This window comes from Solea senegalensis, linkage group LG5 (genome assembly GCF_019176455.1).
Source record: "Solea senegalensis isolate Sse05_10M linkage group LG5, IFAPA_SoseM_1, whole genome shotgun sequence".
Taxonomy (NCBI): domain Eukaryota; kingdom Metazoa; phylum Chordata; class Actinopteri; order Pleuronectiformes; family Soleidae; genus Solea; species Solea senegalensis.
In genome coordinates, this window is record NC_058025.1 from 15404057 (window position 1) to 15431081 (window position 27025).

Below are 27025 nucleotides of genomic sequence, written 5' to 3' on the forward strand. Positions count from 1 at the left end.
ATTTATTTATTTATTTATTAGTCTCTAAAATCGTATATCCTTAATTCAATTCAAGTCAAGTGTCCTGCAGATGACAATGGCGTGATTTATGCGTGCTTAAGTCATGTTTTTGTCATTGCTGCGGTGACTCGGTCACAAAAATAGTCTCCACTTCTTCTCCCAAGTGTTTGAAGACTTTCATTGCAAAATCCTGCGAAAATTAAACGGTGTATTTTCTTCCCCCCATAAAGTTCCTGAAAGACTGGGTATGAAAATGGCAGGTAATGATGACGAAGGTTTGCTCACATTTTTGAAAGCAAACACACCTTTGAACAACACAGAGGGTGAAAGGTGGCAGTGTCCAGGCTGAATCCAGACCTTTTTTCACCGTTGCAGTACCTCAACTTTTTTTTTAAATGAAAGCACGTTCATACCGACCTCCTTAAGAAGTTTAGACTGAAAGAGACTGTTTTTGAAAAACTGGAGCCCTTCAGCTGAATCCCATATGTTTTCGTTGGCAGACGAGTGCTGTCTGCTTGGCTGGGGCTAATGTTGGGGGATATTAAACTGATGGAACACAGGACTCTTGATCCCTATTTTGAGGGTTGTGTTGAGGTACGAACTGGCTGAGCCTCGATCAGACACCTGCCATTGTCTCCTCTGATACTGGATACCACTGATGACAAAGTCATGTGGCACAGTGGAGATAAGAACGCTTCACAGTTTCACGGCTGGTGTAATGCCGACATGTTTTAGTCTTCACAGCTTTTAGACTAATTATCAGGCTGATGCCACAAAATTGTCCACATGGTGTTTTTTGTTTGTGAATGAAACAAACAACTGGCTGGATAATCACTTTTAATTGGTATGTGATGACTGAATGTTCTGATAATCAGATAAAGGTAGTGAAAAGTAATTCTCCTAAGCTGCTTAATAAGATATTAGACTGGGACTAATCCCGTCTCCATTATCCAGTTATGCATTTAGTCACTAATTAGTGATATCCCATCATTTTGAGAATCCAATAACCAAAAACAACAACTGCTTACACCTGAAAATTTGGACCTAGCACATAATTGTCATCTTTTAAAAACTTGATCACCGTAGCTGAAGGGGAGACTGGGATAAGCTGAACATAAGGGTAAGTTGAGCCACCCTCTGTTGCTAGGAAACCATATAAAAATGAGCATTAAATCAAATATTTAGTCTGTGAAGGTAAGTGCAAAACACATTTTTCACTCGTGAAAGTGAATTTAGTCAATCATACCTTTGTTGGGGATTGTGTTTAAAGCACAATAGATCATTCCGAATTTGTTTTATACCACAGTCGGGGTATCTACGAGCTACAGCATGAGGCTGAGAACCTTACCATGATGCTGCACCATTTTAGCTGTGGGGGCCAATCAAGTCAATATTAAGCCATTTTGCCAGGGGCAAGTTGAGTCAGTGGCCCCGTGAGTGTGTTTTGGCTTTGTATGTCCTAAATTTTAAATCAAGATTGTGCAATTTTATGTTTAGGTGCACATCATTGTGACCTGTGTGTATAGGCACAAAACAGGCCTCACTCATGTTCTGGAAAGAGCTGCCAAGGAGAAGTGGATCTCTTAAGTTTAAATTGTTTTAAATGCAATAATTACATAAAGTGTAGAAAGGAGGGAGGGGAAGAGGTTGGGCAAGTGATGGGGGGGATTAAGAGGAAGAGAGTAGGAAGTAGGCAGGTTCCTATGGGCTTGACTTGCAGGTTACTGTTTCAGTATGTGAAGTCATGTGAAGGGTTTGCACATTTTAGTTCCACTTGCCGTACATTAACATCCACGTCCAAGTCGGATCAACAACACATAGAAATATTCCCTTGACGTTCCAGGCTTTGAATGACGATTTATAGATTTAACAGTAACAGAACGGTCAAAAAAACCTCTTTACACCAAACCTAATACAGCTTCTAAAAGACGTATCCAACCCATAATGCTAGATATTTTCTTGTACTTATCTGCTTATACCCCTCTATCTATCATAGCTGCCAAAGGTATCAAGAATCCACTGTACCCTTTATCTAATTAAACAAAATTTTAAAAACATCAAAGGTCCATAAAGCCACCTTCCTTTCATTGCAAGAATATTTGCTCAAAGGTCTAAGGCCAACGCTTAACTACTTCAACTGTTCACAAATTACAGTAATCCTGCATTAATCATTTAAACTAACCCTAAACTAAATGATCTCAATACTGGCTCCTACAGAGCGAGATGCCCAATCTTCCCCATATATGGGTCTTTGGACATGCTATGTTATCAAAACCGTTATGCTCACACTCATTCAGATTGTTTGTCAGGATGCACATTATCCTGGAATATATGAAACCATATTAGTCAGCAACACAACCATAATTGCCTTAATGTAGGGTTCCTGAATATGAAAAGTGGCTCAACTCACTCCGACTATAGCAGTCAATCGGCGTCTGACTGACGATCAATCCAAGCACTGCAGTTTAAGTGCCACACAGTCTGCCTAAAGCGATTGAGTGCAAGGTGATGATGGAGGCTGTTATCAAAAGGAACCACATGAACTGCCTCATTGATTAAACAATAACGGAGACACAGCCGAGAAGAGAAAGCAGCACTCAGTTTGGATCTGCACTCAATCAACCATCAGCAGATGACTTGGGGTCAAGAAAAAGTGTTGATTCTCCACCCTTACGATGGATGTGAGGTCCGCAAGGTGCTGTAGATTAGTTGAATAGTCGAATAGGCGAGATAGATGTTCTCAGTGAGTCCTTAGAATGCAATAAAATGTCCTTATACCAATGGTGTGAGCTGCAGCTGTGATACAGGCTCAGCAGCACAGGAGTCACTGTTACAGATGTTGCTTTAAAACCAACACCGCGAGCCGACAAAGGCGACAGGGAACACTGGCTAATGATAGTTGGGGCTCGTTGCTTATTTTCATCAGTGAGGTTAATGATGGCACAAGCCTCAACTGCTTGGAACATCTGGATTCCACGTTTCTAAATTAAAACTGCAACATTTATTGTGGAGGAGGAGGTTCATTGTAGTTCACCTTCCTTGAGGGGACTGGTTTGTCGCTTCCTGTGAGCAGAGCCGACCCCAGCCACAAGCAAACCAAGCACTCGCGGCCACTAGAGGGGCCCCAAGAGCACAAGGCATTGTCCATAAAGATGATGAAATCTCAATTGTCAGAGCAACACAGCTGCAGACAAGGAAACACTGTGTGTTAGATTTATGGTTGATGTAGAATTTCTTAAACTTGACTAATTGAGGGTCTCAGTCAATTTCACTGCACACTTGTGTAACAAGGGGGATTCTGTGCGAGTAAGAGAATTTTTTTACGCAAAGACGCACACCGCGATGGTTAACACACAGGTCAATACGCAGAAATAAAAGACTATATTGACGAAACCCCTGGATGGTTGAGCAATTTTGAATAAATATCCACTTGCAATTATTTTTACTTAACTTGCGATTGCGATATGAGAAGGAATGGTAAATTTTACATAATCAGTTACTCATTTTCATTTCAATAACATATTTCAAGTGATTATTTTTGTGGTATTTGTACGGATCTGTACAGAGAAATAAAGATGTTTTCTTCAGTCTGGAGAATGTGATGTGTATAAATCAGGACACATTATTGTTCAGCCCTACCCTTGACCACTGTTTTTCACATTAGAGTAATATTTATTGTAATGCCAGATTTAATGTCATTTAAGTGTCCGTGAGGCACCAGCCTCATGTGGAGGATAAAGTGGTAGTAGATGAGTCTCAGTGAGATATTATCATCACGTAATAAATGAAATAAACAAGCAAAAACAAAACAACCAAAGACCAACAACATCACCCCTGCAGTGCACAGTATAGGTTGATATTTATTTTGTTCAGAAACACTTTCCTCTATTCTACTAAAGGCCACAGTGACACACGGGGAATCGATAATAACAGTGTCATGGGGTTGGGCTACAGTAACTGTTTTCTCTGACTCTGAGCCTCGGGTACTGAAGAAAACGATATAACAAAATTAGGGCTCTAATGAAACTTGCTGTAGATGTATTATTCACCCAGACACCTCAATGTCCATTTACAGCAATAATGTAAACAGATCACAAGTCAGACTTTGCAAACTTGTCTGTAAGGAGGATCGTCTGTCTGTACATCTGTGTGCTGGATTGTTCAAGTCTTTAGTCTACGCTGAAAAACTTGATTGTGATCGATTTAGTCATTTATTCACTCAGGTCTGTTAAAATTCCCACTTAGCAAGGAATTCCTGTACTAATGACCCATTCACCATTAGCTTTTTTTGGTTTTGGATTTCAGGACTGAGAATGAACTTAAGGTGCCACTGAGCTCAACCCTACAAAAAAAAAAACCCAAACAAATGGCGCTTTTCCACTACACAGTCCCGGCTCGCCTCGCCTTGGCATGGCACGGCTTGATTCTACGCGGTTTAGTTCATTTTCTGTTACTACAGTACCTCCTCAACGTGGGAGGAGTCATCATAGCACGGCTCATTTTACACGTGACACACACAAACGAGTGACTGGTGATTTGTAAAGCGGTTGTTTTTCAGTGTAATGAATCATTAGTTCATTAAAAAGATTCGTTGACAGAATCATTCAGTACTTGCTACATGACCGGGGCGCAGACTCTGTCTGACACAGTCACTGAACTCAAATACAATACGATCGCAGGCCTTCAGCGGGGCTGTCGCTAAATACTAGGGATGTCCCGATACAACTTTTTCACTTCCGATACGATACCGATATTGCAGCCTTGAGTATTGGCCGATACCGATATGATCCAATACGATATCAGCCCGACTCATACATACTTTATTGACTTATTTTGTAGCGTGGAATGTTAGAATAGGCTAGATATTACTTAAACAGAGAACTATAGTCCGTTACTGTAGGTATGAGAAAAACTGACCCATTTATTATTTACCAATGGGTTACATCAATTTTAACCTTCAACATAAGAACATTCGATTTTTTTGCCATGTTAATTTCATACAGTCTATGGTTAATTTCATCAGCAGGAAAGTACCAAGTGCTCATGGGGGTGTTTTCAGAGCACCCGTGTTTCACAGGTAACAGCGTGTCTTCAGAGAACACCCCCCCTGTTTTCACTATTTTGGATTAGCCCAGAGACTCGTCCCCAGGTAAACCCGGAGCCTGGGGACCGGCCCCGCAGACGTACTAAGCTCCGTGTGTGGCGCTTCAGGACTCATTTAAAACACAGAAAGCTCTTGGCATGGCTGGTTTTTGGGGTATAATTAACAAGTGGAGGCTGTTGAAAGTCGACAGGTGGAGCTGGTTTATGAAATAATGTTGTTTTAGCAGCTCGCCTCAGGATGAACAAGCATGGTGCTAATGGCTAACTCGCGCTTTCTGTGCGGCTTCTTAGCCTCTGAAATAGCAGTAGCATACACATGCTGTTGTTGTGATCATATGGGCTCTACATGGATCTAACACGCAGAGCCCATGTGATCACAGTGCAGGAGCAGAATGGACTGTTGTATCGGAGCGCTTATATCGGTGATTTTAGAGGCACTCCGATATAATCCGATATGAGTTTTTTGGGACATCCCTAATAAATACACCAGAATCTTGTTAAATTCGGCACAGTTCGGCATTGTGCGGTTTGATTCTCATGTCGGACGTCCTGCTCATGACTCGTCCAGTGATGACACTCTGACCACTCAGTGGCCGGCAGCCTGTTGACGTCACGCATAGTATCGGCTCAGCTCGCCTGGAACCTCGGTAGAGCAGGTTCTAAAAAAAAAGTACCAGGTACCAGGTACTATCGCTAATGGAAAAGCAAAAAGTGCCGAGTCGAGTCGTGCCGGGACTGTAGAGTAGAAAAGCGCCAAAACAAAACAACTAGGACAAATCATTAAGGCAGTAATGTAGTAGTCATACACCAAAACGCTGCATGGTAACTGATATCAGGTATTTTCCGTTGCTTGTCGTCATTACAGTACTGTTCAAAAGTCATAGACCACTTCTAGACCACATTTGTTGTTATAGCAATGCTCTAATGAGCATACAGTGAAAATATATGCTTTTTAAAATCTGTTTTTCAGGAGAACTGCCTCCACACGTGTCAAGTATTTAGTGTGACCTTCCCTTGTGTTTGTCCTTCGATTTCAGGTCAAAGAAATGTCAGCTGTGACAAATATCTATTATGAACATGACATACACATGTTCAAATGTGTCTGATTGATTTTGATTGTTTGATTGAACGTTTGCCATTTTTATAGCTACAGATTCAGTTCTAATCTAAATGCCAATGATCGGCCCTGAGACTTTTTCCACAGCACTGTGAGATTGAGAAAATAATCGGAATAAACAAGTCAGTAATAAAACAAGTTACACTGTGATTTATGTTTTTGTTGTTGTCTTTGTAAGTTTTATATTTTACATTTTTGGCCTGCTCTATCTGGATTGGCTCCTACTGAAATAAATGTTTGTTTTTTTTTTTTACTTTTTTACTCTCCTTAGCTTGTGTTAATTGCTCTGGCTGTATGTGACATGTCTTCCTCTGCCACCACCCACAGGCCAGAATACTTTTCTGCTGTACTGGTGCGGTAAAGACCGACTGAAGATGTCTCTATTTACTCCGTTTGACAGGTTGTTACCGTCATTTAATACTGTAATACTGTGTGAAATGCAGTATGACGGGTCGTTATGACTTTATTCAACACACCGTGATTTGAATGTACCTTTTGGAATGTATAACCAGTTAAGGCTCATACTTTAAGATAAACATTTGCACTAAGGTTAAATGAATTCCTTTGAGCACTTAAGCATGTTAATGGGAAATAACTAGTAAGACAGTAAATCATTTTCTCTTGTTTTAAGGAGAGAAAATATGAAAATACATTATGTTTTATAGATTTACATAAGACAGAGTAACTACAGAATATATAATATAGCTTTTAGGTTTTCCCCATTAGAGTCAAACTCAGATAAAAAACATTTTCAAAACAATATTGGTTGTATTGGGCCACTTTTTATCCTTAAAAGTTATTTATAGAAAAGAAAAGAAAAAAAACCCAGCACCGTGTGAATGTGCAGACGTTATTCTTTGAAGTTGTTTAGAAGCATCATCAGCTTTGATCATCTGCCTGTCATCACATTCACTCTTGGTTGTCAGAGTTGAACCTGCTTTTAAGAAGTCGTCAAATTCACCTGCTGGTGTTGATGCTCACACGTTAACCACATGTAACAGGATCCCTACTGTTGTTTCCAATTATCCCACTACCTCTTTATTTTGACAGCCTTACGGATCCCAACTTAACTTGAAGAGGAACTGTAACAAGCCTACACCTAATCTACAATATGTTTGTGTGTAGCCTGTCGTAAAACGTATGCTGTTTTTGCCCATTGTTTTAGATGAAATATAAATTTTAAATGAAAAAGAATAACTCAATAACAGAAGCATGGCCTTGTGTAGCCCGCCTGTCCCCCTATGTCAGCTGAGATTGGCACAGCTCCCCCCACGACCCTCATGTGGAGGATAAAGCCGTAGAACATGGATGGATGGATGGATGGATGGATAGATAGATGACCTTGTGACGTTTTTTCAGTGGCATTTGGGGCCTTTAGCTTCACAGACGATCCACTTATCTTTCTTGACTTTCACATGTGTGGGATCAGTGAATAAGAGTGAGGGGTGTTAGTACTGGCTTCAGCGTAATTGTGAATACTGCTTGTCTCCACTTGTCCTTGTGCCAGTGTTGAGTTGAATTTGTTTTAGCTGTGAGATGAGGAGTCGATACGATGGGAGACCAGCTCAGGGGGAAAACTACTGTACGTGACAGGATCACGGTATAATGATGCCAGACAAAGTTAAACTGGATTGTATACAGAGGTGGAAGTCAGGGAAGGTTATTGTTGCATGTTGGAGGGGCGACTGTAACTCGGTGGTTGAGCGAGTCTTCTTTCAACTTGAAGGTTGAGGGTTTGATTCCCGACACTCAACCTCACATTGCGAGACGTGATAGAAACTGTGCTGCACGCTGTGTGAATTGTTGAATGTCAAAGCTTTTGAGTGTTCGTCAAGCGCTATGTACTGTACATACAGACGGACCATATCGTTGGATGTTGCAGAGATTTTTCAAAATTGACGAAAAATATTTCACATCTCTCTCGTGAATCTGCTTCTTTGGTCTTACAAATAAATGTGTCCTGTTGCCTCTGTGTCACTGCACTGATTTCATGACATGAAGAAGAAGCAGGGATAAGGCACCTCACTCCCTTTAAATTATATATGATGTTTTAAGTTAAATGTTGTTCCTCTTCATGTTTTATTGCAGTTGGCATTAGGTTGCATTACTGTTGAGCATTGCTGCGTCCCTTGCCCCCTTTTTCCTTAAATTAACGCAAGAAGAAACATTGTGATTCCAGTCCATCGTCCACCACTCTCTCCCACTCACACCAGAGGGTGCAGGACCACTTAGAGTATTCACTCAACCTTCCACCACTGCATGATTGAGGAGCTTAAGCCCAGGACTGAACCATCAATAATATGCACCATGAACATATAACCATCGGTCACACATCTCTCTGCACCAGAGACTATATTTATTATACATTAGTCAAGGCTAAAAAGAGACTTTGCTTTATTTCACACATGTGTAGGCTATATTCAACATTAATATTGATCAGTATTAAGCATTAAAATTCAAAGGACTTTTTTTCTCTCATGTGGCTTCATGCCATCAGAAAGGATCCATTCTTTAATGCATATTCCTGTGGGTTGGGTGGTGTGGATTCACTCTTATAATAAATCAGGTGGATGTAGGTATGAGAAATCTCTGACCAGCATGTCACTACGTCGTTTGCATAATAATAACAATTAGGAAGTCATTTATACAAAGAGTAATAATATTTCCATGATCATTCTGGGGTTAGCTTAGCCTTTTTTAGCATCTTAATTAGCTCCGCCATTAACATTATTGTCACCATCTTTCTTCACACCATGGCCTATTAATTATACAGTCATTTCCTCTGCCTCATTGCCTCTGTTTTCCTTTGTTGCTCATGAAGACCTTCGTGTACCACTGCAGCGCGATAACGATATGATATCAAAGAGGAAGAACCTCAGCTTTGGTGGAGTGTGATTAGAGAAGGAGGAGGAAGAGGAGGAGGCAGAGTTTTGGTTCGTTTTAACCTCTGAAACCCAGGGACAATTCAGCCCGGATAACCTGCTGGCCTCAGCTCTTAAGTACACTGTTGGTGGGGACTTGATACTGGTCAAAGAATACGTACAAATCTGTTTCTGTGGGCAAATATGGTTCAGTTGAAATGTTCCCTCGACATGAACCTTTTCCATTATTAAATGCAGTCCATGACTTTCAAGGCAGCAGCTTTGCAACAGTACAAAAAAAAATCACTTCACGGTCGGAGAGTTGTTGCACGATAATGTGTTTTGAACCAAACCAATACTGTTCTCCTTAATAAGACACATGTATAATAAATCAACTCTTCACCTTCTCCATTCATGTTGTGATAAGCTTGAAGTGTCAAATGCAGACCTTATTTGAATATAAATAGAATGTCATAATATTAAATTTACTGTTTGACAGTGTGGATTTACATATTTACATTTTTATTTATATATATATGTAATATCTGATAGAGGATTTCCATAATTATGTGAAGTGAGCAACCAATGTGCTTGGATCTTTAATGCCTCTCATTTCTTAGTACACTGTAGATAACTGATAGAAAGAAGACAGAGTGCCCTTGGACGTCCACTGAAATTGATTCTTTATTCTCATTTATTCTCTCTTATTCCTGAATAATGTGATTGGACTAGGTGCATGAATGTGTCGAACCAAACCTCCTTATTTTGCCAGAAGAGATCTGGTCCTCTTGAGCGACGAAGAAATCTTAATTATGGCTGCTGGATTTTCTCTGCTGCAGTCGTCGGTGCCTGTCGTTTGCAGAGTGCCATATGTGCACAGTCACACAGTGTTAATGTAGAGGCCAGGGCCTGTGGGCTGTAGCAAAGGAGCTGGACCAAATGACTGGCCAAACAAGAGCTGGAACAAATTCCTCTGGAGCTCTGTGAGAGGTGTCTCTGTCTGGGCACAGGTGCACAGGAACAGTTTTTTTTTTTTTTTCTCCTAAGGCAGCGTGCTCTCAAATCGATGAACATAATTGTTAAAAAATTCAAATGGGTAGGGTTCCTCCTGCCAAACTGGATGGCTATTGCAGCAGCAAAGTGACAAATCTATTTGGCAAAAACAATAATAGTTAATTCATTTAGACGTTATCTCAACGAACACACAAACATAAATATTCTGGTTTATAAAACCATGTGCGTGCACGTCCCTTGCCAGTTCACCTTTTTGAGATTAATTCGGTGCAGCTATTGCTTTTAAGTCAGAAAAACGCCAATTAATATGATTGATCATTGGGCGATGGAGGGAAAGTCACGGCTAAGGCAGAGAGTAGACCCATTTCACGCAATGTGAGATCGAGGAACTTGTGGGTGAAATGGATGCATACAAAAAAACCCAAGTTTTAATTGGTGGAAAAAGTGTCAACATTACTAATGCTAAAAAGGCTGAATGTGTGCATGTCCACAACAGCATGCATTTGGCTGTGGCACATCAAAGTTCAGCTCCTCTGTGCACAGCGGCTTGGGGAAGAACCAGTCAAGAGCCACTGCTTCAGTTGGTTTTCAGTGTCACATGGTTAGTGAATGGGCTTGACGTTGTACGGGGGGGGGATGGGGGTGTTCGTCAAGTTGGAACTGTGTGAACAGTAATTGCCACACCTAGAAGCCTGAATTCTCTGCGTGCGTCTCTCGAACGTGGGGTCTTGTTATAGCAGCACAGTGTGTGGAAGCACTTTATCTGAACACTGTTCAAACCATTCATTGCAATGAACAAAAACATAACAAAAACAATGTCATACCTCCATACATCATTTATAACGCGGGAATGAAATGAACCCCAAAACCTGAAAACATAATTAGAAGCACAATATGATCATTATTATCATATTGTTGCTTGGACAGTGAGTGGTGATGCGTCCTTTTGGATTTTAAAGGGTCAAGGACGCAGGACATGTACCTAATCGCGTCCCTGTCCTGAGTCGTATCACTCATCGTACCACAGTCACATCACTTTCAGATTGTAATAAAAACAGGTCTGAATGCTCCCAATCTGCCCTGAATGCAACCACATTTGGAGGGTGTTTGAGGAAGCATGGCCACATTTCTGATCATGAATAAACACAATATATTCTCAGGAAAAATGAAAGACCACCTCCTCAGCTGATGTCATCTCACCCACTGAATGTTTTTTATCCTAATCAGCTCGCGTGAGTAGTGTCTGGATTCTCTCTTTCTCTGTCACTTGGACACACACACAAACACACAGTCACTCATCTGGACAGTCGGACTCATTAAAAACATCATTTTGTTCTTGGGAACAGTCATGACATGAATGTATTTTAACCCTTTAACACCCTCAAAATTGTCCATCTGGACTTTGAACCATACAAGGGCCAGAAAATGTCCTGTGAGTAAGTGCTGTTGTCCATGTTTACAGATTCACTTTCAATATCTGGCAGTTATTTACAATTTACTGCATGTTAAAATACTGTATTAACAATTTAAAATGAAGAAAAACTAAAAGTCTTATTTAGAAAAACACTGTAGCTGTACCTGAAGACCAGATTTTGCATTTGAACACTGTTTGAGTCTTTGTCTCAGTGTGCAAAAACAGACCAAAACAATGGAAACTACTGTATGTACAGGCGCTTTTCCATCTCTCTCCTCTCTGGTGACAAAGATGCTCAATCGCCGGTTATTACGGTGAAATTACCGTAATAACCACATATTCGCTTCGACTTGCAACTTAGCAGCTTGTCAGAAACCGGTGGAATTTCTGCGATAGCGCAAGCTGTCAAGTAATTACAGTAACGCAAAGTGTGCATGTGCAAACGTGTCGTCTTCGATACGCTCTGTGTTTATGGGTTAATACAGGGCAGGGGAAGCCCCGGTCCAGTGTCATGTGGCCACAAGAGATGAATTCACAACACATGTTTAAGGCCATTTACATGACGCACGATTCACGCGGACAGATGTTTAGTGTTTTGAATTGAATAAGCTGTGCATTCAGTGCATTTTGTGCCCTTTTTGTGTTCGCTGGGCAGCTGTGCAACCGTGTATCACCCTTAACTACGGACATGGCTCGCTTGATATTGCAGGAAATCTGTGTGTGGCAGGTTGCCATCATGAGGCAATTTTCTACCAATATGTCACTAACGATATGGAGCTTTGTGTTCACTACCTGTAGCTGCTGGTAACCGGCTGGTAATTGCAAAAACAAGGTTGTAAATAATACAAACAGCCTGTTTCTGATGCCTACACATTTTGTCTTGAAAACACATGTGAATTACACGTGTTTTATGAGTCTGCTTGTTAGTTGTTCGGTGTTAGATGATTAGATGCTGTCATTGTGGTCATTGAAAGAGGTGGCTTCAATGATTCACATAGTTGTACTCGCGTAAAGACAAGCAAGATTTGGGAAAATGAATCCGCAGCCTAATGCAACGAACCTCAGCATAATTACTGGTGTTGAATAGATCATGAAGGAGAAGACACGGCATTGAAATTCCTATTGACTATGTCTTTTGTTAATAAATTCAATGCCGACATACTTTCTGAAATACTAACAATAGTAGTAATAGTAATAATAATAATAATATATATATATGTATATATATATATATATATATATATATATATATATATATATATATATATATATTTATATATACATATATATGTACATATATGTATATATATATATAATATATAATCAAATTGCAAATTGACGCATGCTATTGTTATTATTTTAATGTCTTATGGGTTGTATGGATTTATTGATTTATTCTTAAATAGTGATGCATTTCTGCACTTTATTTTTGTGCATGTTCTTGTAATGTTTTGTGTACAGGGAACTGGCCGTTTGTGGTATTTGTGTTATGTTCTTTGGTTTTCTCGTTGCCTGTTTTCTTTTTAAGTGTTCAAGCCTCGTGGAAAGAATAAAGAGCCTGCTTCCACACACTGACTTGGTCTTGCGTTGCAGGCTGGGATGATCCGGACCGACTCAGACGAGTACTTCATTGAGCCGCTCGAGCGAGGCACTCAGGAGCTGGAGGACCAGGGCAGGGTCCATGTGGTTTACCGCAGATCGGCCGTGCTGCAGGCCCCCTCGGACATTTCTGTGGACTACCAGCCGCACGGTAGGACAAACGGTTCAGACCATCGTCACTATCACTGTCTATCCAGGCAGCTTGTTCTTACTCCAGCTCTGCTGGAAGACATTCGATAGTGAGGAGGCAGGCTGTTCTAATTGAATCTTGCAAATCAAATTGTGTTGAAGCCTTTATGATGAAAGACTACTCCGGGGGTAGAGAGTTTGCTTTAATCAGCTTTAATTCTTGCAAAGTTAACGCAGTAGTGTGTGTTAAACTCCTTGTCATTATTTTGTGTTGCATTTATTTCTTAAAGCCAACATGTGTGTCGAATGACCATTGTAGATTAAATACTGTCCTGACTTATCATATACCACATCATATTCAACTGAAGAAAGCGCCTTTGTTTCGCCCAGCTCTGCACTATTATCAAGCAGTAGTCATTTAAGAGATGTTGCTGAAATGAAAATGAGAATAATTGTGTAATTATGTTCCCTCAAAATAATCACAATTAGATAAGTATGCAGCTCTCGTTGGATTACACAGTCAAAACATTAGGAGGAAAGCTAAATACTCCTGACTGAATTTAAATGAATACAAAGTGGCGGCACAATTTCAGGCAACAGTATTCACAGAGGAAATATGAAAAGACTATTCATTTAATCACATTTAATATAAGCAAAATGATAGCGATAGATAATGAGTGAGCTTAATCTGAGTTTGAGGTGGGGCTTTTCACATGGACACACTTCTCGCCATGATTTAAATGTCACCGGCCTTAAAATTCAAGTCAGGCAGGTGGTTGCCTATTTGTGGTCGTCGCAATGGGGGTGCAAAAAGTGTGCCGCTTTTAAATCTGAAAAATCAGAGATGACAGGAATCCAACGGGGAAGAATCACCAAACTGCATCGTAAATAAACCGAGGATGTCACATTCTTCTGCTCTGACAGTTCTTTTGTATTCCAATTGATGAATGGAGGGGAAAACATGATTTCCCTGCACCGTTTGCTTTGATCACAGGGGGCTGTTTGCAAGTTTGTGCAGTATTGTGTGTCTGTTTGTGTGAATGTGCTGCACGGTCACTTCCTCCCAGAGAGGGCTAATTGAAAGCAAATCAATAGAGAGTGTGTGTTTTGTTCTCGTGTTTTATTGTGTCCCTTCATGTCTTTTGGACAAAGCTGGACTCTCAAGTTTGGTTCCTTTGTGTCTTCCGAATGAGTCTTAGCAGGAGACCTTGGTGTGTGTATCACTGTAATATACATGCTCAAGTGCTTATTTTGCCCCGCGGTGAATTCATAATCCCTTTAAATCTGTCAACGGCGACAGCACAACACCCCTCAGAAGAATACGCCTGTGGTTGCTGCTGCAAACCTCCTGGAAAATCAATTTCGCTGGCTTTTGTTTCTGGCTTGAAATTGTTGAGAGTAAATTCATAATACTGCAAAAGCAGCACCATTTCTATTATCTATGGCCAGTTATTGTTATTGTCAGTGGCAAATGATTCCACTCAAAGAACCAGCTATGGGCTGGATCCTCAATCGTGTTTTTTTTTCCTTCCTAGAGATGTCTCAGTCGGATTCTTTGAGCCCCAATCCCAATTAAATCCTTTTAATTTTAGAACAGCACTGCATGCATGTCAGCTGCAGAGCTACTGTGGTGCTCCTGCTATGTTTAACATGGGATTTTGCCGTGGAAAATAATAATGTACAAGCTTGATGTACTCCAACTACTTCTCTGCTACTCAGCTAAATGATAGGACTCCATGCATTCGTCAGCCCAGTCAAAGGAGTTTGCTGTAGGCTACTGGATTTACTTGAGTAAAGCTGAAGATGTTCCAAGATCCAAGAGAGAACTGAAGAAGTCTCTTGGATGAGAGGTGAAACATCTGTGCCTTTACAAGAGTGTGTCTGTCTGTGTGTGTGAGTGGGGCATTTTATTAAATATGACCAATTTAATCAAAACCGTGTGATAGGAAGTAAATACCACTAGCACAAAAGATCAGAGTAAAGAGATTGGGGTGACTGACTATCTCCGATCGTGATGAGGACATCCCTTTTCTTTCCCAGTGCATGTGATGTCATTAGTGATTGTTTTTCTTCTTCTTCTACTTCTTTCTTCTTCTTGTCAAACCATGTTTCATTGGGCGTGATTTGGAATAGACAAATCTAATAGTATGTCAGATAGTCTTGGCTTTCAAAAAACTGTACCAAAAAAAAGGTCACCATAGAACAACATATAGTGGGATTGTTTGCAGCAATACAATATAATTATTGCTAAATGTGAGTGTGTTATACAACTGAACATGTGGTGCAACTCTTGCATCCAAAAGTTGAACCATTTAACGATCCACTATATCTATATCTTACACCTCTATGGTCGTTTTCAAACCTAGTAGTCAATAGTCAATCTGCCAGACTCAGTACAGTTGGGGACTCGGTTCGATTGGGGGTTGCAACGTTCAGCCGGTCCGAGTTTGCTTTCATGCTGGACTTTAGTGAACCTTTTGAATAACGTAGCTCCCTCCTCCACTGAGGCTGCATCGATAATTACTGACGGAGAAGACAAGACAAACAGTGAACACGAAAACTCGCTCATCTGTTTCCTCCATGTGAGAGCAACACGTGGCGCTGCATCAAATCGTAAAAATCAGACACATTACACTCTGCAACAACAATGGGCTCAGCCATTTCTCCCGGCCACCGTTCTACACGCGCGTATGTTTCCGTTGTGTTTACCCACGATGCCCTGCGTTGTTGACTTGAAGCGAGCCGAGACCCACATATTTAGGCGGACCAGTGTTTGATTCACACCTCCCCCAGCAAACAAACTGGGGTTCGATTACGAAGGGCTGGTGTGAATGCACCCTGAGAGTGTTTCAAATGAAAATAAGCCATTACAAATATCGTGAATTCTGTCCAGGCGTTATCAGCGACACCTTGCCTTATAGCTCCATATAGACTAGTATTGTTCAGATCTGGCAAACACCATGTCTAACATTATTAACAGATTCATTTTACAATCACGGCGTCTGCTTAACAACGCCTTCTCTATTTGTAATGGACAACTCCTATGAGCTGCTCTCACAGCTGTTGATAGGATAATAGGTTGTCATTGGAAATCACTTAATACGCTGCTTCCGAGGAAATAGCTCTCTCCTCACAGAGATATTGCACAGCAAGAGCTCTCTTCAGCGTGATTAAAACGCATTATGTACTGATTTATGCCGCTTCCTGAGTCGCAGAGGTAGGGTTAGGAGACAAGGCTAACCCACGTTTTCCTATTTAGTTTTCTTACAATGTAGTATAGCTCTTACAGTACAATGCGGTTGTTTTTTTCATTGTTTTGGCGTCGTGCTGACAGTCCTCTGTGACGTATTGTGTGAGGTTTATGGAACGGAGGGGAAGGAAGGCATCTGATAATTGCTCCGTATTGTTGTTTCCCATCTTTCCAATGTCACTTGTGTGACAGAATTGTGTACAGGAGGGGAAAAAAAAAGGAAGCGATACTAAATCAAGACCCACTGGATATGCGGAAGAGACAGATTACGTTGCCGAGCCGAGCCAAATGATCTGGCTCATTTAGTCGTGTCAAATTTCCCAGCGCTAATCTCCTGTAATTCTGGTTCCCGACCCACACACGTCACTCTCAGCCGGGGGTGGTTAAAAAAGCCGCTCCGTTATGGTCGTCCTGCTGCTCCGTAACATCTTTTACTGCAGTGACCACACAAAACTGCTCTGTCTACATGAAAGTTGGGTGTTGCCTCGTCATATGCTGCTCTTCACAGAATTGTCTTAGTGATTTCCCAGGGTTCCTGAATGAGATTTCACTGATTCGTCTGTACAAGATTCACCTGGATTGTAGGTCAATGTTTCTCTGCTAGATTTCTGATATATACCAGAAATATGGAGTTATTCACTAAATAAAACGGATGTATTAGTGGAGATGCCGGGGTAACTTTCATTAGATTGCTCCAGGAGTAAAACATTGACTGCAGCGGCGCAGTGACCTTTCCATTTGGGAAGTGTCTTCCTCGCTTTTAGTTGCCGTTTTGATAAAAGTGGAATTGTGTACATTTATTTACCGTGCTTTCTTAATAAACTGTGGTGAAACAAGTTTTATCACATGAGTGTTAAAATGTAGGCATATTCAAGTTTTTGTTTTTTTTTCACGTCTGTTTCTCTGTCTTAAGGTGATGTTTTACAAAATATAGAAAGGTTTTTGTTTTGGTTAAAAAGTAGCAGGGTTTTACTACTTTTGGAAACCAACATCACATGAATAAATAATAATAAAAAAAACCCAAAAACCGAGGTGTTCAATTTCAAAGATCAAAAGTGAAATACCTCATCAAAAAACCCCTCACAGGCAACATTAAGTGTTAGCATGGGCACTGTTATACTGATACTGTGGGAAGATTCTTTTTCAGAGCGGGGCCATTGCTGCAGTTTCATTCGCGGCTTTGCTCCTTTCATGTCATATTGTTGATAGGATTTCATGTCTATCTTGGATGATGTAGGTATGAAAGATGAAGCAGGTCATCTCGCTGATGTCTTGAGGCCAAGAAATTGTAAAATTGATTTTCCAGACATACTGTGTCATTTTGCAGGGAGGCAGTATTTTCTTTTCAAAACAAACGGGTTTCCATGACTTTTGCTTTCCTGATCTTTAAAAATCCATGGAATCTACGTGAATATGTTTTTACCTGTAATTTTGTTTTTTTGGAACTAAAATGATAAGCTGTGTTTCATCTTTTTCATATTGTGTTTATTTAACATCAGTCATGTTGGAGTGTGAGATCAATAATCTCCATTACTGGACTTCACAGGCGCACAGAGTGAGCGCAGAGCAGATGTGCTGCTGTGATTATGTGCTTGTCTCTGCTTGTGTGTGGATAAGATGATGCCCTTTTTTTCAGTGCCTTATATTTCCTGTTATAGACTCGGTGTCAGATTGTGAGCAGAGTGTGTAAAAACAAAGATCACCAGGAAACTGCTTCTTGGTTTGTGCACTCGGTGTAGTGGTTAGCACTCTTGCCTTTGCAGCAAGAAGACCCGGTCAGAACAAGGGCCTCTCAGCATGGAGTTTGCATGTTCTCCTCGTGTGTGCATGGGTGTTCTCCGGGTTCTCCCACCGTGGGTAAATGGGACAGTAGGTGAGAGTGAATGGTTGTTTGTCTCCTAGGTGAGATTGGCACAGCACCCCCTTCCTGTGGAGGATGCAGCGCTAGAGTTTTGTAGGTTTGTCTCAACAAGGTTTGTCTCAAGCTTTCTATGAGAATAGAAACACCAGTCGCAAGAGAGTGACGCTTTTCTGTCGCCCCCCAAGGGAAGGGCACCAGAAAATGGGACAGTTATTTCGGTACTGTTCCCAATGGAAATGCAAAAAACCGGACCAAATGAACAAATTCAGTTATAATTGAATATTTGAAAGTGAAGGTTTTCCCCATGGAATAATCTTCAAGTTTCTTCAAGTAACATCATACTTAGGTGTGTCTATATCTAAATTAAGCACAGCGCTGTCACACGGTGATAAGTCTTAGACGTGTGAGCGTAATCCCTGTCCTTAAAGAGCAATCGCAATGTGCGCAGTCACTGGTCTGAATATACTCTCAGTCTCTTTTGGTTTGAAACATTTCCTGCAGGATGTATCGACACAGTCTTCCTGTAGTGACACAGCATGGCGTTAATATATAGCAAGCGTACAGCATATTATGGTCTGTAGAGAGGCGTTCCCCTGAAGACTAATGTAAATAACACCACAGTTTGCTGCAAATGTCACACCATAACACAATTACCTGCACTTAGCAGCCATTAGTATTATTATTATTATTATTATTGTTATTGTTATTGTTATTGTTTTTAGGCATGTAACGTGTATGGTAAATCTCCAAAGACATTTGCAGCTGGTGCACAGTATAGGCACTGTTGTACCTTTGCTATCAGTGCAGTCATTACACGCAAGGTTACCTTTGCTTGTCTTCCTCCCAAAGCTGCGATGGTGCATTTAAACGAAGCGTGACGCAACATATTTGCATAGTGTGGTCTCTGGATCATTTGTGTTTCCTTGCGTGAGCATCATCACAAACCTTGGGGTGACAATGGACTCTGACATTAGAATGGACAAACACATCAGCTCTGTTGTTAAGCCAGTTAGCAAAAAAAAATCCAACCCGTTTTGGGGCGGCAGGATTTTGAGAGAGTGATTCATGCGTTCATCACATTAGTGCCCCGCTCCATATGCTGGGGTTAGCCAGGCTTCACTCTCCCACCTGCAGTTGGTCCTGAATGCTGCTGCTCGCCTGTCGACTGGAGCTCACAGATACGAGCGCGTTACACCCAATTCTGGCCTCACTTCACTGGCTCCCGGTGTATTACAGGATCAGTTTCAAGATACTTGTGTTTGCTTTTAAATATCCACATGCCCTTGCTCCACGCTACCTCTCTGACTTGCTTCAGCGCTACGCTCAGATCAGCTGCTTCTGACTGTACCCAAAACCAGGCTGAAGCTCAGAGGGTCAGACCGGTCTTTCGCAGCCTTCACTCCCAAATTCTTCTCCTTGGCCTCTGACGCAGTGTCAGCGCGTCGTTATGCAGAATTGTTGCTTTCTCTGTTTTGATAGCCTTGTGAATGTGAGATGTTGTGTTTTTCACTTTTTTTATTTTTTAAATGTGGCGTATGTAGAGTTGTTCTGATTCCGATACCAGTATAAGAAATCCCTCCGATACTGCCAAAAATGCTGTATTCGTTCATGTTTTACAGAGGGTTAGTATGATATTTTTTTTATAACACACTGGTATCGGTATTGGTATCGGGAGGGAAAAAATGGTATCGGAACATCTCTAGTTGTATGTAACTTTAATGTTATTGTACAGCACTTCAGGCACCATGGTTGGTGTATTGGTTAGCACTCTTGCCTTTGCAGCAAGAAGACCCGGGTTCGCGACCCGGTCCAAGGGCTTTTCTGCATGGAGTTTGCATGTTCTCCCTGTGTGCGCATGGGTTTTCTCCACGTTCTCCGGTTTCCTCCCACAGTCCAAAGATGTGCAGATTTGGGGATAAGGTAAATTGGACACTCTAAATTGACCGTAGGAGTGAGTGATGTCAGCTGAGATTGGCACATCACCCCCCCCACAACCCTCATGTGGAGGACAACCCGGTAGAAGATGGATGGATGGATGGATGGATGTACAGCACTTTGGGAAACTGTGTCATTTTTAAATGTGCTCTACAAGTAAAGTGGATTGGATTAGATTGGATTATTAGTAAACACAGCCCATGACTACTTGCCTCGGGTTAATGCTAGTGCTACGTTCAAGGAAATTGTGACCAAAAATCAAGTGAAACACATTAGTACTTACTTGGTAGTCCAACTGCCTCTTTCTGTTTCACCTGAGCCCTCTCCCTCTTCACCCAGTCTTGCTCGTCCTCCACGAATCTCAATGTCAATTGACTTTCATGAAGTTTTTCGTTTGAGTGACACAGATTTAATCTAGTGATGCTTTGCATTGACTTTGTATGCAGGTCTATGTTATTTGTTGGTCTGAATGCGGCATTATTGAGGTCTGGGCTCTGTGGAAGCTAGTGAACATGTCTTAAATCAAACTGGAAAACTATTTCTTTACAGGCCTGGCTTTGTGCCAGTGTAAACCCTCTAAAACAAAAAAAAACTTGACAATCTTATCCACACACCATAAATGTTCTTTCATCATAAATTATGACTCGAGTCAGCATCTCTTTCCTCACCGAAAAGGTCGCTCCGACTGTGGGAACTGGTCCTCACCTGTAACAAAAGATTATCCTGCTGTTTATGGAACAAGAATCTGGAAAAAAAGAAATAATCCTCAAACTCTTTGCTTAATTTTTCACTTGTAACAGGTCTAAACAGCTGGGAGCATTGTCTACTTTCCCATCACACTAAATTCTGTGACATGAGATGCCAAAGAAAGCGAAGAGAAGCCTGGGGATTACACTCGGAGAGGTGATAATAATCATTCAGAACATTTTTCTTGACAGAGCACCACTGGGTAAACGGTGTGCATCATGGAACAGATTTGTTCAGCTGGAACAGGCCCTTATAGAAAATAGATGAATGTTTACCATCAAACATGTTCAATTAAGACCCATTTATTCAGTGTTTGTTAAGTAGATTACAAACATTACAGTTCTCATAGTCACAGCACCATTAAAATATTAAGAAAGTAAGTAAAGGTTTGAACCTCATTCTTTAACTTTTGAAAACAACGAAGATTGAAATCATCCGCCAGATTAAACGTTTGGTTAAATAGTTTTATTGAGGTGAAAAATGACTTCCATTCCTCAGCTTTCAAAACTTGGAAGCTTTGGATTTGTTCACCGTTGTTTTTTTTGCATGTGAATTCTACCATATTGAAAAGCACGTGCAGCAATTGTGTTGTGCATGGTCATGTTGGCAAATTAGGTACACGTGTGCGCTTATAGATGCACAGATTGCACCTTTAATGGTGAAGACAAGCTTTAAAATGTAAAACCAAAATATGAGCAGCATGTATGTGAGTTCTGACTCCAGGACAAACCAAAAATAAAAATCCAAAGACATATGACAAGGAAAATAACCCTTTTGTTGGCAGCAACTCCATGCGCTTTCTTTCTGGAGTTTAACGCGAGCCCGATATTGATGACACCTCAGCCCAGTAACATTCCTGAAAATAGAAACATTCCCTTCCTGTAAACACCTTCAGTGTGAAATGCTGCTGGTTTTCCCGCTGACTCGAAGGAGTGGGCAAATAAAAGAGCTGGGATGTGCACAGAATCATTTCCTGGAATAGAAGTAACTCATGTACAAACAAATGGAAAACGTGCCTGGAATGTGAACAGCACGACGAGTCTCCTGCCTGGTCATTGTCTTCTGCTCTCCTCCATGTACACAATATATATATATATATATATATATATATATATATATATATATATATATATATACACAGATAACCAGGTTTCTGTCACATCTATTTATATGTAATCATTAGCCCTGGGAAGCCATAGTAATTTACACAAATCCTTTTTGTTAAAAAACAGCATCAACAAATCTGTCACATTATCTTACAGAGAAGGATCTAGTGTGTGTTTATTAAGCTGGGGGAGTATTATTATTATTATTATTATTTATTATAATAATAATAATGTCTTTATATTATCCTAACCTCATTCAACCATGGTAGACATAAATCGCCATAAAATACTCTCTTTTGCAACTCGTAAGTTGAAGGAAGAGGGTTTATGGGTCGAGTCGTCTTGATACACAGAAAAAACAAGTGCATGCAAAAGCTCTACAAGGGAAGTATGAGATAATGAGACCGTATCGCTGTAAATGTGACAATACAATGTGCTACGGCCACCTTTTCATGGATTATTAATAGATATTGATAATTAAATAAAGTGTTAGAGAATGCCCAGTTACCCACAGATCTTTATTCTGAGGAAAATTCGAGGAAGTGCTCCAAACATGGTGGGTTAATTAGCTGATAATAATTTCATGCTGATAATGACACTGTAAGCCACGATAATACATGTATTCCAATTGCTGCAGAGAGAGGTCATTACAAACTGTGTTCTCACGTGTTAACAAACACTGAATAACCCCACATATTCTCGTCTTTCTAAAGTCGTTGTAGTTGTACATAAACACCAGATTTTGTGTATTAAATTTGAACTTTGAACAGTATAAAAAAGAAAATAACCATCTAATAACTAAATCAAATTATCTTGAGTCTCAATGTGCAAAAACAGGCCAAAAAATTGACTATTTCCTCGCTCTCTCGCTTATTTGCCGGCTTCCTGCAACAGCACGAGTGAAATTACCGTAATAACTACATGTCGGCTTTGACTTGCAACTTCTCAGCTTTCAGAAACCGCTGGTATCTTTTCCGATAGCACAAACATAATAGCATAATTACGGTAAACGTGCCGCCTGCCATGCGCTCGGTGTTTAAGGGTTAAACTGCAGGGTTCTCAGAAGACAAAACATCTTCACATTGTTGGTCTTAGAACCGAATTCTTCCTCGCAACCACCAAACGGCACACACTCGCAGCTAATCGTGTTGACAGATGGGTGCGTGTGATGCCAGGGAAATTGGAATTTTGTTTGTAACAACAAACATCTGGACTCCTCCTCAGTCTGCCCCTGAGATCTTATCTGCTATTATCTGGCTCGGTGCCCAGGTGAGGGATTCACCCTGCACAACACTGTGGGATGAGGATTTATTTTCACATGGTCGTGAAAACACAGCGAGAAACTGGACCAAAATGTTTGAGAGTGTACTAATGACTTTCACAAGCTTTGACAAAATAAGAAAAACGATCCCTTCGGTAAAGGAAAATGGTGATTTATATTTGTCACACAGATGTGTTAAGCAGAGTGTGGCTTGGCTGAGTGTGGAGAACTTTGGTGAGCTGGCAGGAATGAAAAACATCCAAGGGGGAAAGAGACAAAAAGAGAATGGTCTGTAGTGAGGTCACTGCTCTAATCACTGTTAGAGCACACGGCTCATAGGTGCGCCTGAAGCAAATCTCACTGCTTATTTTATGTGTGTGAGAAATGGTAGCATATCTGTAACGTCCCGAAATGAGCAAATGCTTGACAACACGGCAGAGAAAAAAGATAAATAAAACCCAGTATAAAATGAATAAACATCTGAGAGCACCAGACATGGGCTGGGTGGCCAGCTGCCTCCTCAATTTGGGGTTGAAAGGAAGTAATAGAGAAAGAGGAGAATGACGGGGTTTTCCATGTCAGACCTACACATCATGGCAAAGTTACCGTAAGAACGTGTGCATGACACATTCCGCTGGCCCGTGGCAGCGGTTAGGAAATTGATTGTGAGGGATTGGTGAGGTCATTACTGAATACATTGCAAGTTCCTCTTACAATAAATTGCGGGTAGTCGGGGAAGAAGGAAAGTAATGACTTCAGCTGCTTAGTGAATGTATGCGGTGCGAAATAATGTGCTCCTCTATGCTAAGCGCAGCAGGCCCTGCTTTGATTAAATGTGTTTTGTGCAAAGTTCCTATGTGCTCGGCTCTCTCTTCCTGCTTTTGTGTGGCAGTAGAAGAGACAGCTCTCGGTCTTTTTTCTCCCACTCACCACACGAATGCAGATAGTGCCGTCTGCTGTGAGAGGATCAGCAAAGTCGTTTCTCCTCACCGGCCTCAGGATTCCTTTGATTTACAAAAAATGCAAAAGCTCCACAAAAGCTCCCAGAGGTCTGCATACAGCCAGTGATGTCAGTAAAAGAGCAGACAAAGTGCTGCGCTTTTTTTTTTTTTTTCCTGTGTGAGGAACTTTTTATGTTTGCCAGGAGCTGGTGTCAGAGAGAGAGAGACAGACCGAGAGAGAGAGACAGACCGAGAGAAAGAGAGGGGACTAATGCATTTTTCACTGGCTGTTACAAGAGATGGTGTCCTGAGATACTGAGGATTGTCATGACTCCCATGATGGAGTATGACTTGATGGTGATACCGGTGAAGTGGTTCATTTTGGAAGGGTCAGCTCTTACATTCCCAAGAATGAACTGTCATTTTTTTCCTGAACGACACTTATTCAGAAACTAAGAAGCCTCTTTGGTTGAGAGGTGAAACGTCTTCAAACTCAACCCAAGCAAGTCCAAGCAACTACAGCTAACTGCTGAAGACGACCATGATCTGGACGAGCGAGAGCCGTCACAGACGTATACTTAATAACAAGTGGTCACTTCAGTATGATAATGGTGGACCTGTTAAATCTGACAAATTGACACTAAAAGTCTAAATTAAAATCTCAGACAAACCCTTATGTGTGTCTCTGACAACAGCACGGTGGTGAAATGGAAGTAAATAATCCCGAAACACAGTAAACTGGTGTCATTCACTGCGGGCTGAGCATGTTTAATGATGAATTGCTGGTGCACTGATGTCTTGTGATAACAGCAAATGAATCCTCCTCACTTCACATGATCGAGCTTGACGAGGGAAAGATAAATCTCCGGAGGATTTTAATGGGCTGAACGCGAGGCTAGTGTTTTAAATTGCAATGTGTGGGCGAGCACGCGTAGTGCTAAGAAAAGCAATTTAGCTTCATTAAATCAAAAATAAACAACAACATGATCAGGTATTGTGTTTGGCTGGAGCATTGTTAATGAAGAGGACTCAGTTAATGTGTTGTAAACAGTGGTGATTTATTTCTCCATACACTCCCCCATAGTCTGTCTAAACCCTGACTTTTTTATGACCGATAGTCCGCATGCAGACCACGGTCTGGTCCTAATGAGGCAAAACCCCATTTTTGAGATTTGCATTGTCTCAAGTCTCCAGCAAATTGAATGCAAAGATAAAAAAAAAAAAGAAAAATAGACAGCCCTCCCTCTCCATCCTCATTAGCAGCGTAAACAAGTCTTGATCGCGGTTCATCTGATAGCTCTCCGTCAGATTGGAAGATATTTTCCACATTGCTTCATGTCTTCAGAAGAATGAACCCTGAACACATCTGATGAGTTCTTTCCATTCGAAACCTGGTGATAATTAGCTGCTCTGGCCTAAGCCAAGGATCTGGAAGCAGGGCGGAAAAGACCTTGGGAGCACTGAGCAACGTTTTGAATCGAGAAAAGAAAAAGTTCTCAGTTGTATGTAATCTCCTGACACGATGTGAATCATTGGGTTGCTTTGCTAAAACTCACATTGTAGCTCGTTCTTCTTTCCATCCACTCTGCCTGCTCGGGAGAGAAAAAAACATTCTTGAGAGAAATACTGGAGCAGCACAAGAAGAGGCAAGAATTGGGACAAGAATTCATTTGTTACGTTGTTCTGAACTCCTGGGAATTGCAACACTCACTACCTGATTTTGTCAGAATATTAGCACTGCTATAATACTATAATGTTAAGAAAGTGCACTATTCATATCGAAGCAAAAGGGCACGACTAGTTTTGTGATTAAATGTTGACGTTTGAGATTAGATATTGACGTACAATTCTCTACTTTTTGTTTTTCGATCAATCAAAATGAAAAAAAAAAATATTTTTTTTTTTTAAGTGCACTAAATGGCTCAGGGATAGAAGCAATCTTTTAGTCTCTGCTTTCATGGCTCTGAAAGGCATCCCAGAGGGCAACACTTCAAAAGGGTGATGTCCTTGGTGGAATGAGTGTTTAAGAATATTTTGAGCTCTTCTGAGGCAACGTGTTTGGTAAATGTCCTCCAAGGAGGAGCGAGGGCAGCTGATGTTTCCTGAGGCAATGGAATCAACCAAACAATCAACTGCTGCCAAACCACTCTGAGGGCCTGTCCACACAGAAATTAGTGTAGGTGAATATGCAAAGGTCTTTTATTTTTTTTTTAAAAAAACAGCATTTTGGGCAACCTGTATGCTTCTTTTCAAAACGGTGTGGGAAAATCTCAAAACGCCGCCCTTGCATTTTCGTGTACACTGACATTCTCTGTCCCTATCTTCACCACCGTTGTTGTCATCACGCTCTTGTGTTTGTGGAGATTGTGCAGTGTAGCCAAATATTGTCAATATCAAGTAACTAAAGTCAGCCTGAAAAAAACACTAGACATCGCTAGAAGACGTCGTGTCCTGTTGATATGGTAGTGAAGGAAAAAAACAAGTGTATGGTACGGATTATTCCATGAGGTACCAGAGTAATGGTACGGTATTATATTACATGTCATTTAGCAGACACTTTTATCCAAAGCGACTTACAATGGAATTGAGTACAATCAGCCAGGAGTCTTTCGCACACAGGGTACCGGTCTTAACCACTGCACCACTCCACCCATGGTATGGCTAGAGCTAGACCCACGACAGTCAGC

General features: G+C 41.0%; 1 protein-coding gene across 1 annotated transcript in view; it reads left to right on the forward strand.

Annotated features, from left to right (window-relative positions):
- The window catches only part of adamts3 (ADAM metallopeptidase with thrombospondin type 1 motif, 3), a 91727-nt gene that overhangs the window by 13197 nt on the left and 51505 nt on the right, over positions 1-27025 (forward strand). The window contains exon 4 of the mRNA XM_044025972.1: positions 13103-13259. Within this exon, the coding sequence (XP_043881907.1) occupies positions 13103-13259 (157 nt within the window). The remainder of the gene's footprint in view (positions 1-13102; positions 13260-27025) is intronic.